This window comes from Vombatus ursinus, unplaced genomic scaffold (assembly GCF_900497805.2).
Source record: "Vombatus ursinus unplaced genomic scaffold, bare-nosed wombat genome assembly UNPS02004405.1, whole genome shotgun sequence".
NCBI lineage: Eukaryota > Metazoa > Chordata > Mammalia > Diprotodontia > Vombatidae > Vombatus > Vombatus ursinus.
The window spans coordinates 35,711-47,348 of NW_020944183.1; the positions used below are offsets into that span (position 1 = coordinate 35,711).

The following is an 11,638-nucleotide window of genomic DNA, read 5'->3' on the forward strand; positions in this document are numbered from 1 at the left end:
GAGAGAAGAGAGGGAATTGAGGAAAAGAGAGGGGAGGGGAGAGGAGAGGGAAGTGAGAGAGCCAGAGGGGAGTAGAGAGGTGAGAGACAGGAGGAGAGAAAAGTCAGGGAGAGAAACATATGGAAGGAAAGATATAAATTAGAGAGAGAGACAGAGAGAGACAGAGAGAGAGACAGAGACACAGAGACAGAGACAGAGAGAAAAAAGATGGGAGAAAATCAGAGTAGAGGGAAGAGCAGAGAAAAACAGGAAGGGAAAGACAGGAAGGGGTAGGGGGAGAGGAAGAGAGCCACTTTGGCTGGGGTGGAAGGAGAAAGGGAAAGATAAAAAGAAACTAGATAGAGAAAATAGAAGGGAAAGTGAAAGAGAAAAGGGGAGCAGAGAAGAACGGATAGGGGAAGCAAAGAAAGGAAGGAGAGAAAAGAGGAAGAAAGGTGGCAGAACCTGGGAGAAGAGACAGAAACGAGAAGATGGAGGAAGAGAAGATAGAAGAGAGGAGAAACTAAGAGAGGAAAGTGGAAGAGAAGATAGAGAGGAGAGTCAAGAGAAAGGGGAAAAGGGAAGAGGGGAGAGAGAGAGACCAGGAGAGAGAAGAGGAGAAATAAAGAAGGGAAAGAAAAGATGGAGAAGAAGAGAAAGAAGACACAGAAAGGAAAGAGGAGAATGGGGAAGTAGAGAAAGAGCAGAGGAAAGAGCCAAGGAAGGGATAAAGGTGAGGAGAGAGACATCCCTGCTGGGGTACACACTGGGACTAAACTCTACCCAACATAGAACCACATAAACAAAATGCCCAGAACTAGAGCTTTGGAGATTCGGTCGGATTGGGGTGGGGAGAGTAGGGGGGGGGGGGGGAAACCCTAACCAGGCTGGCTGTCTCCCTGGTTCTCCAGAAAGTACCAGATCTGGGGAAGGATTCTGCTGGAAAGCTAGAGGCCAGGGCTCCCAGCTTTGCGACATGGCTGCCTGCCCCTTGCCTCTCCCAAGCTCCCTCACCTCTATCTATATTCAACTATAGCCTTGGATGTGGTAGGAGGTCAGGGAGCCGGAGAGCAAAGAAACCAAAAAGAGATGGCTCTCACTGAGGACCAGGGCTAGGGGCTGGGACACGTTTGCAAGGCAGTTGGGAATTCAAATTCGCATTCGATTGGAGTTTGGGGTTCAAGTGTGGATGAAGGTCTGGGCTAAGGGTGAGGCCGTTGGGATTTGGGTTTACGCATGGCTTTGCCTCCTCCTATACCCTCTTTGTGTCTCTCTCCTGTTCTCTCCCTTCTCAGCCGGGTCTCTTTCCCAAGGGGGTCCTGCTGCCTCCTCCCCCTCCTCACTACTTCTTGTAGTTGCCAAATTGGATAGCCAGGCGGTCAGTGACACATCGGAAAGTGGCTGGCTGCACCTCCCAGTAGGGCACAGGGTTGTTGAAGAGACTGATGCCGTTGTAGTAGGCCCGCTTTACACCAAAGCCCACGGGGCAGAAGTCATTAACGCCCACCTTGGTGATGTTGTTGGAGTGAAGATAGACCACCTGTCAGGAGTGTGGGAGGGAGGAGAGGCCTTGTTAATATGCGTGTTGCTAAGCCCCCAGTGGGGGCTTTGCCCCAGAGGCCAACATGGAGGGACATGCTTCTTTCCTCCCCTTCCTGGGGACCCCCAAGGGCCTGTGGCTCTCATGCCCTTCTCCCTGGGCCAGCTTTCCTATGACAGCGCCTTTCCTCTAATGCCCTGCCTAGCCTGAGATGCATGCAAGATGAGAGTGGTGAATCAGTGGCAAAGATGGACACTGTCTCCCCCCCCCCCATTCTCCCAATTCCTCGATTCTCTGCCTGCTTTCTCCACTCTGTCCTATGGAACCCTCCTTTATTGTTAACAAACTCCTCCCCTTCATGTGAGAGCTTTCTCTGGGACTCCTTCCATTTAATGTTCAGTGAAGCTTAACTTTCTCCTTGAAGGCACCACTTCTATTGGCCCCCTAGCCCAAGGCTGCTCCTCCTTTCCTGACCCCCCCAGGGCCAGGAAGGAGAACTGGACTTCTTGGCCACTTCTTGTCTTTAAAAATTTTTTTTTCTCCTGTGCAGGTTTTTGGTGGTTTCTAGGAACTGCCCAAGTCATTCATTCTCCCTCCTCCCTAAAAGTTCAATGCTTCGATCACCACCTTGTTGTCTACCCCCAAGCTGCTTCCTTTGAATACCCAGGTCTCTGGGTTCCTTAGCTCCCATACTCCCATGCCTTCTGTCCCCTTTTTTGCCTCAACCACACACAGGAGTCATCATACTTCAGTGTTCCAGGTGCCATCATTCCTAGGTATAGGGGTTTGCGGTATCTAGACGTGAATTTAGTGTTGGCAGATTTGGGACCAAATCCTAGCTTGGCCACTTGCTGTCTGAGTGAGCTTGGAAAACAACAGATGTTTCTATGGTGCTTAAGGTTAACAGAAAGTCATTGTACTCGTCCTCTCCTCAGTTCCCTCCTGTGACAAATGAGGGGCCCACACTAGCTTTTGAGGGGCCCTTCTGGTTCTAAAATCACAAATCTTTTGATGATCTCAGGGTGTTTAACCTGGAAGAGAGATGATTTAGGGAGAAACTGAAAGATATAGGGCAGCTAGGTGGTGATGCAGTGGACAGAGCTCCAGGCCTGGAGTCAGGAAGACTCATCTTCCTCAGTTCCAATCTGGCCTCAGACACTGCCTAGCTGAGTGACCCTGGGCAAGTCACTTAACCCTGTTTGCCTCAGTTTCTTCATCTGTAAAATGAGCTGGAGAAAGAAATGGCAAACCATTCCAGTATCTTTGCCAAGAAAACTCCAAATAGGGTTAATGGAGTGTTGGACACAACTGAAAAATGACTGAACAAACAACAGAAAAAATTTGCTCATAATGAAAGCTGCCCCAAAGTGGGCAGAGAGTGCCCTCTCTCTCTTTCTCTTTCTCTTTCTGCATCTCTCTCTTTCTCTCTGTATCTCTCTCTTTCTCTCTGTATCTCTCTCTTTCTCTCTGTATCTCTCTCTTTCTCTCTCTGTCTCTCTTTCTCTCTCTGCATCTTTCTCTCTACATCTCTTTCTCTGTATCTCTCTCTGTATCTCTTTCTTTCTGTATCTCTCTCTCTCTCTTTCTCTCTCTCCCTCCCTCCCTCTCTCCCTCTCCCCCACCCCCGTAGATTCAAACAAAGATACTTGTGGTGGGGGAAATTCTTAATCACCTGGGTCTCCCCCTCCCCTTCAGAGCTCTCAGAGTCAGTAGCCACTGGACATCACCTGAACAGCTCAGAAGATGAGGAAGAAGCACTAGAGAGGAGGATTAGTTGGGATCTAAGGTCCCTCTCCTCTCTGAGACTTTGGGACTCTTGAGATGTTTCTCTGCTAAGCCAAAAGGTTGCTGAAGTAGGTCTTGAATAATCCCAGGCTGCAATGGGCAGCCCAAGGTTGAGAGGGCACAGGCTGGGAAATTTGAAAGTAGAAATGAGGAACATTCCTTTGCTACATGGGATATAGCAGAAAGGTGAAAGGAGTCTCTTTGGAAAAAGAAAATCTCCCTGTCTTTGTCTCTCAGTCTCTGTCTCTCATTTTAAAGTGAGAGCATCTCTGAGAAGAAAAAGGAAGCATCTTCTCTGACCACCAGAGGGCGCCGTTGTCCAGTGGATGTGGAATGTGGGGCGGCAGGGCCAGGCTCGGGGCTCTGGTCCCTCTCTGCACCTCCCCCAGCACCAGATGGCCACAGCTGGAGGTCCCTCCATTCCCTTTTCAAAGGCACAGTGAGGGGGCTAGGGTCTTCTTTCACGGAGTCACAGAATGTCAGGGCTACAGGGGCCTTTGGAGAAATTCAGGAACTCACTTTCCCCAGGGCAGCTCAATCCATTTGCCCTCAGAGAATCCAGTGGCAGATTGAGGACCCAGTACTAGAACCCAGGTCTCTTATTTCCCAGGCCAGAGCTCTTTGGGGAAGGGGAAGGGAGAAAGGAAAGGCCTTAATCCCAAGGGGCCAGGTCTTCACACTGCTGCTGTCAGGCTTGGACCCTGGCCTGTATCTCCTAATAAGTCAGACCCCAAACATATACATGTTTGAGAGAGTCTAAGATGTCTTTGCAAGGGAGGGGCAGGGCAGAAGTGAGCCTCCCCCTTCCCTGCCCAGCTCCCTTCAGAGCCCCAGGAGGGAATCATAAGATCCTAAAGCTAGAGCTGGAAGGGGCCTCAGAGGTCTAGATGGCTTCTGACCCCATTTTACAGGTGAAAAAACTGAAACAGAGGTGAAGTGACTTGCCCAGGGCCACACTATAGGCGAGTGTCTGAGGCTGGATTTGAACTCAAGTCTTCCTGACTCCTGGCCCAGAGCTCTGTGCACTACAGCCATGCTGCCCCTCAAACTCTGGGTTTGCTTTTCCCTTTCTTCAGAGCTGGGATGAGTCCTGTACTCTCCTTCTTCAGGGAAGCTTGAGGTTTGGTGAACCTTTGGCTCTCTTCAGAGCCCCAAGGGAGCCTGAGGACTCATGTCTATAGTTTAAAGGCTACCTCTCCCAGGGTTCTTTGGGGCTCTCCCCCACCCCAGCCTCTCTCTGTACAGTCAGAAGAGGCCTTAACTTGTCAGTTTGTCGTCATATAGCCAATAATGCCTGCCCCTGGTATGAAAGAGAGGGAGGAGTGAGGCCAGGCAGAGGCTTTCTTCATTCCAGCTGACCTTACGCTGCTGCATGATTTTGTGGATAGAGCATTGGGCCTGGAGTCTGGAAGACCTGGGCCAGAATCCTGCCCCCATGCACCCTGGGCAAGCCCTGTTCCTTCTCTGACCCCGGTTTCCTCATTGGTAAAATAGGCATAACAATAGTACCCATTTCACATGGTGGTGGTGAGGGTCAAGTGAGACAATGTAAAGTACTTGGCAAAGCTTCCAGCATTATATAAATATTTTCAGTCCTTACTAGATGGGAATCTATACTAATGGAAAGGGGTGAAGCTGTGGATTTTAGTGGCAAATTAGCAGGGAATTTGCTTGCCCACCCCTCTTCCCAGATCTGACCTTAGAATCAAGCTTGCTTCTATTTTTCCATAGAAATAGAGATGTGTGACAGTGCTTGGGAGATTAATTTCCAACCCAATGAAACAATTACCTTGTGGGGACCTTCCTGGAGTAGAACTGAGAGACCAGCTCATCTCTGCATCTTGGCCTGTCCTGGTCTTCCCTTCCTCCTCCATGCTAGGACTAGATAGATAGCATTTCCTCTTGGCCCCTTTGGGCAGCTAGGTGGTGCCAAAAGGCACAGAGTGCTGGACCTGGAGTCAGAAAGACTCATTTTCCCAAGTTCCAATGTGGCCTGACACATTTCCTGGCTGTGTGACTCTGGGCAAGTCACCTGCCCCCTGGATGTGTTTCCTCACCTCTAAAACGAGGAGGCTGGTTTAGAAGGTCTCTTAAGGTCTCTTCTAAGAGCAGCTAGGTGGCGCCACAGTGCACAGAGTACTGGGCCTGAAGTCTGGAAGACTCATCTTTCTGAGTTCCAATCTGGCCTCAGACACTTCCTGGCTGTGTGACCCTGGGCAAGTCATTTCACCCTGTTTGTCTCAGTTTCCTCATCTGTGAAATGAGCTGGAGAAGGAAATGGCAAACCTCTCCAGTACCTTTGCCAAGAAAACCCCAAATGGGATCACAAACAGTTGGACATGACTGAACACAGCTTGGGTCCTTGCAAGGTTTACCTTGTCAGGCTTTCAGCTTGGAGCAAGGAAGGGGCTTCCCTTCCTGTATTGACCAAGGTAAATGGAGAGGTTAGAGATGTAAACAAATGAGTCCTGATGCCCACAGAGAATGCCCAGAGGGTCAACTGGAATTGACACTGGGTTTGGCCTACTCTCACCTGAAGGAATTTGAGGTCAGGGAGGCCCGGGGGTACTTTGGCCAGCTTGTTATTGTCCAAGTGGAGTTCCCTCAGGGTGGGCATGAAGGTCAGGCTCCCATTCTCAATCATTCGGATGTGATTGTGTCCCAGGCCCAACCTGGAATGAGAGTGAGAGCAAAGACTGAATTAGAAGTGTGGGAAGGTAGGGGACACCATTCTTAGCTGGCAGGCCTGTTCCTCATCTCCAACGGCTCTGTCTTGTCATAGTGAACTGTCCTCTTTATGGGAAGGGGGAGGCAAGAGGCATTGCTACCCATGATCACTTCAGCCACCCCCGGGCCTGACCTGTAGAGCTTGGAGTACCGGAGAAGGTCCTCTAACTCAATGGCCTGGATCTTGTTGTGGTCCAGATGGAGTTCATTCAGAGTCTCAGGCAGATCTGGAGGCAAAAGAGGACATTGGGGATGGGGACGGAAGGGTTGATGTTACTGGGAGTCAGACCCAATCTTGTCCCACACAACTCCGTATGAGATGGCAGGGGAAAATGGGGGGGAACAGAGGAGGGTCTGAGAGGCTGACGGGCACTCTCTGAGAAGAGAAGAGCTGCAAAAAGAGCACTAGTAGGGGGCAGCACAAAGACCCTCAATTATTCTCCCGGGACTCCTGGATTCATCTTAATGGGGGCTGTTGTGTTTTGACCTATCTGTGACTTAGAAGGAGGCAAAATTTCAGACAGGAGAAGGCTGGGATGAGGGGAGAATTGTCACCCTCCCATACATACATACCTCTACCACATAGGCTCATGCCAATCCCCGATTGGGAAGGGCCAGTGTATGGAGGGGACCCTGCTGCCCTGTAACCACCTGCCACCCTTCTTACCCCAGAGGGAAGGCACCATGTGGAGCACGCTTAGCATGGCTCTGGGACCTGGCAATAGCACATGGCAGTCAGAGCCCTGGCCTGGAGGTTAGAAGACCTTCATTGACCTTGGCTAAGCCCCAACTCTACCCGATATTCTCTGTAGGATTAAGGGAGTAGGTTGGCATAGATGATCTCCATGGTCTCTTCCAGCTCTAGGCTTCCTAGGGATGTGGGGGGCAGAATTATTTCTCTGGATAAGACTTTCAAAGAGTGGGAAAGAGGCAGTTACCTTTAGGGATGCCAGTGAGCTTGGCCTCCGAGATGCGAAGGTAATTGAGTTTCAGACCATCAAAGGCTCCAGGTTCAAAACCACTATTCTCCAAGGGGTTCCCTCCCATCTCTGAAAGAAATGAAACCCATAGTCCACGAAAGGTTAGCCAAGATAGCAGAACAGGACAAAGGGTTAGCAGACCTGCCTAGGTCCGTAAGGGTCAGAACCTGGCTGAGGGACCAAGCACAAGGACCTGTATAGCCAGAACCTTCCCTACCTCCACATCCTCAGCCTTCTCTCCCAATCTTTCCCCATACCAGCAAGTCTGAAACATCCACCTCTAAGGCTTTCACCCATCCTCCTGGTCAAAAGTGCTTTCTCTCCTACCTCAGACCTCCAGTGTCTCCTACAATCTCTCTTCTGCGCTTAACCTCATCTATTCTGCTGCATAATTATTTGTGCCCATGTCCTATGTCTACCCCTTTGATCATAAACTCCTTGCTGGATAGGGATGCTCTTGTTCATATGGTAGGTACTTTGTGAATATATGATCATTTGAAGTGGTTGACTGAGACATAAAGACAGAGAAAGGGAGAGACACATTGAGTCAAGGAGAAGTAAGAGAAACACGGGGTAAAGTTTCTGAGAAAAGATGAGGGGAGAGAGAAGAAAGAGATGGAGGGAAAGGGCAAGCCAGTGAGGCCCATCCCAGGGCTGAAAAGCTCCCCTCTGCCTTCCTAAACCTCCCCTAACCCACATCCGGCCACCCTTACTCTGGCTTTTCTGCCTCAAGCCCCGCCTCCCCACAGCTGGCCACACCTTCGCAGGTCTTTCTGAACCTCTCTTCCATCCTTCTTCCCCAGCTAGAAGAGAGAACGAGAATGACACCAAAGGGGCAGCTAGGTGGCGCAGTGGATAAAGCTTCGACCTTGGAGTCAGGAGGACCAGAGTTCAAATCCGACCTCAGACATTTGACATTTGACACCTACTAGCAGTGTGACCTTGGGTAAGTCACTTAATCCCAATTGCCTCATCAAAAAAAAAAAAAAAAAAAAAAAAGAATGACACCAAAGCCAGAGTCAGGGTTAGAGGCTAAGGACCAGGCCAACTGTTGGGGATGGGAAATGTTTCTAACACTGACCACAATCTGACATTTCCTCGGTGACTTGGAACCATCCTAACGACATTCACTGTTGTCCTAAGCTGAAATATAATGTCTCCTTCTGGGCTGCCGAAGTATGTAGAGCTATATAATAGTGCAGAGTTTTCTCTTTCCTCTCTCATTGCCATGCTATCAGTGAACACTTCTAACTGCTGTCAACATGCCTACTTCTATTTAGCATGTTCTCCCTCTCCTCCCACTCTTATCCCAACATAATTTACTGTTTCTAATTTTCTGTGGGCTGGGAAACTAGATCGATAAGCTCATTAGAGGTATGTGCAAATTAAGAGTCAATAGGAATTGATTGAGAGCCCGAGGGCCTCTGTTTTGAGTAAAGTGATTAAGCCCTTACATACATACATACACACACACACACTTTGGTGTCCTTGTCTCTCATGCTTGTCAGACTCCCTATGACATTCCCCAGTCTTTTTTTTTTTTTTTTTTTTTAGGCAATTGGGGTTAAGTGACTTGCCCATGGTCACACAGCTAGTGTCAAGTGTTTGGTCTGAGGCTGGATTTGAATTCAGGTCCTCCTAACTTCAGGGCCAGTGCTCTATCCACTGCGCCACCTAGCTGCCTCTTGGATGATTTTTTTAAAATACCTGTTGTTTGTTTTTTAATTTATTTTAGACAATTGAGGTTAAGTAACTTGCCCAGGGTCACACAGCTAGTAAGTGTCAAGTGTTTGGTCTGAGGCCAGATTTGAATTCAGGTCCTCCTGACTTCAGGGTCAGTGCTCTATCCACAGTAGTGCCACTTAGCTACCCCGACATTCTCTAGTCTTGAAGGGCTTGGGCTGGTACACTCTAGCTGCTAGGGGTCTTCTCCTCGATCAGATGAGCCCAGGATGACATGTCCACAGCCCACGTAGGCACGTTCATATATGTGGGGGTGGGGGTGACGGGGTGGGGGGAGGTTAAGGCCCACTCACCAATGCAGTTCATGTTCTTGAGCCCGCTGAACACCGCCTTGGATACCTTCTTGATTTTGTTGTCGTGAATCCTCAGTTCCACCAGGGAACTGGGCAGATTTGGGGGGATCTCTACCAGGTGATTCTTGGAGATATAGAGCTTCTGCAGTTTTCGAAGTGGGCTAAAGGCCTTTGGGTGGATTTTGGAGATCTTGTTATTTACCAGCACCAGAGCCTGAGACAAGGAAGAAGGACAAGACCCATTAGGTCACAGACTCCTGGAGCAGGAAAGGCCCTCCAAGGCCAACTAGCCCACCAAGGACAAAAATTCCTTCTCCAACATGGCCGACTATGGTTGGTCAACTGGGTGATCCAGCATCAGTTGGAAGCCTGCCAAGGAGAGGGAAGCCCTTTTCCTTCTCCCCTTACTTCCTTCCCGAGTGTACACCCATCTACCCCTCCACCCTATCCCAAAGGCACTCGCTCTGGTGAGAACAGTCTCTGAGATCTAGGAGGCTGTCAATCCAAGCCTGACTACATGACCTCAGACAATCCGCTGCCCCTCTCCAGGCCTCAGATGTCCCCTGGTCCCAACAGTGGCTGCCTTGCCTACTTCTCAGGGTTGGAAGGGCACACGTGTGTCCTGTCACAAAGTTAAATGGCCCAAACTGATGGACACCAGAGATTTGAACCTGATAATATTCTAGTAGATCTGTGCTTCCTGTGGACGGGTGAGGGGCCGCCCGGAAGGAGTCTTTCTTTGACTCCACACTCAGTCAGGCTTGGAGAAAATACTTGCTTAAAGGGGCTTCTCTGGGTGCTGCCACCTCAGTCCCATATTTCAACTCTGGGATCAAGATGAAGGGACTGGGAAGAGTCACATACAGACATGCTACCCCGCACATAGATTCATAGGGGCTGAGCTCTGGAGCTGAAAGGGACCTCTGATGCCACCTAGTCCGACGGCTTCATTTTATGGAGGAGGAAACTGAGGCCCAGGGAAGGGAAGGGACTTGCCCAAAGTCACACAGAGGCAGCAGAGACAGGATTTGAATCCAGATTTTCTAACTCCAGAGCCAGGCCCACAAACCCCCACCCAGATCCTTTCTAAGCAGGCTATGGGGCATGAGCCCTCCCTTTCCTCTGCCTCCAGACCTGGCTAGCCTGGGTGGCCCAGCCGGGCCTGCCCCAACAGGGCCTGCCCCAATAGGGCCCCCAGCCTTACATAGAGATGCTGGAGGCCTTTGAAGTCATCCTTCTTGAGCTCGGTGATACCATTGTTCTGCAGGTCCAGGAGGGTGGTATCCGGGGAGATCTCCTTGGGGACGGTCTTCAAGCCTGTGGTGAGAGCCCCCGCCACAGTCCAGGTGAGCCCCCATCCCAGGCCAAGGCCCAGGGACACCTCATATGGGAGGCCCAGGCCATGGTAGCCAGAGCTGGGGGAGGGGAAGGAATTCGGAGACCTGATTCTTAGTCCCAGATCTGCTACTAAGGGGCCCTGTGACCCTGGCTAAGCCTCTTCTCCTCTCTAGCCTCTGCCCTTAGCTTCCTGCTGTATAAAATCAGCATTGGTCTGCACCTTCCCCTCCCCTTCCTCCTTGCCCTCCTGGCCCCAGTTGGTGTAAGGACCCTAAGAGATTGCTGCTCTTCCCTCCCATGTCTGTCTAGCCCTGGGCTCATTCATCTACACTGGGAGGGTTGGGGAGGTAAGGAAAAGTAGAGACCCAAACTCTGGCCCTAGGGACCTCTTAGCCTGGCTAGCAAGAAGAGTCTTACTCATAAGCAAAAACAGCAGTCCTTGCTTGGTAGTGCATGGCAGGGTCAGGACAGGAAGAGATGAATGGGGAGGTATGGGGGAGCCAGAAGTAGGGTGGGGGCTGTCACATGGGAAAAGGTAAGAACGAGCCTAGTACGTGCTGGAATGAAGGGTCCTATGGGGAAGCTGGGGGAAATAAGGATGAAGAGGTAGGATGGGGTCATAATGAGCCTTGAAGATGAGGCAGAGGAAGGCAGGTAATAGTGAACCATGGAAGGCTCTTGAGCAGAGGAAGGCCAAGATCAGAGCTGAGCTTTAGGAGGATGAGTCTGGCAGCCTGAGCAGGATGGCTAAGAGAGAGAGAGAGACAGTGGGGGGGGGGGGGGCCTGGGAGGGGCTAGTGGCAATAGATTAGAATTTGGCAAGATTTGATAAAAGAAACAGCATGGAGTTAATTTTTTTTAAAGCCTGGAAATGTGTGGGCTTATGGTTTCCAGGCCTGAATCATGCTCTGGTTCGCCATGGGCCCCCTCGCAGGGCACCTTCTCACCCAGATCTGAGCATTGGACCACACGCAGGTGGCAGTGGCAACCGAAGGGACACATGGCACTGTAGGTGGGCGTGAGGGCATCCAGGTCAGGCAGGCCTGAGGTGAGGTCAGCTCCGGATGCTTCTTCATCATTGAGCATGGCCAGCCCGTCATCCAAGGTGAAATCCCAGAAGCCCCTTTGCTCAAAGGGCAGAGCCTGGCTCAGGGCCAGCAGTGAGCTGAGAAACCAGAGGCACATCATGGCTGAGGGTCTTCCTGGGAGAGAGAGAGAGAGAGAGAGAGAGAGAGAGAGAGAGAGAGAGAGAG

General features: G+C 50.7%; 1 protein-coding gene across 2 annotated transcripts in view; it reads right to left on the reverse strand.

Annotated features, from left to right (window-relative positions):
* Positions 1-642: 642 nt before the first annotated feature.
* BGN (biglycan) overlaps positions 643-11,638 on the reverse strand; it is a 29,413-nt gene continuing 18,417 nt past the window's right edge. The window contains exons 2-8 of one of the 2 annotated variants that reach the window (XM_027835818.1): positions 11,333-11,583; positions 10,252-10,364; positions 9,048-9,261; positions 6,970-7,080; positions 6,165-6,258; positions 5,838-5,976; positions 643-1,519 (exon numbers count right to left, since the gene is read on the reverse strand). In XM_027835818.1, the coding sequence (XP_027691619.1) occupies positions 1,322-1,519; positions 5,838-5,976; positions 6,165-6,258; positions 6,970-7,080; positions 9,048-9,261; positions 10,252-10,364; positions 11,333-11,573 (1,110 nt within the window). In that variant the 5' untranslated portion in view covers positions 11,574-11,583 and the 3' untranslated portion in view covers positions 643-1,321. Of the gene's footprint in view, positions 1,520-5,837; positions 5,977-6,164; positions 6,259-6,969; positions 7,081-9,047; positions 9,262-10,251; positions 10,365-11,332; positions 11,588-11,638 lie in introns of both variants that reach the window. The other variant, XM_027835810.1, reaches the window with a different exon arrangement.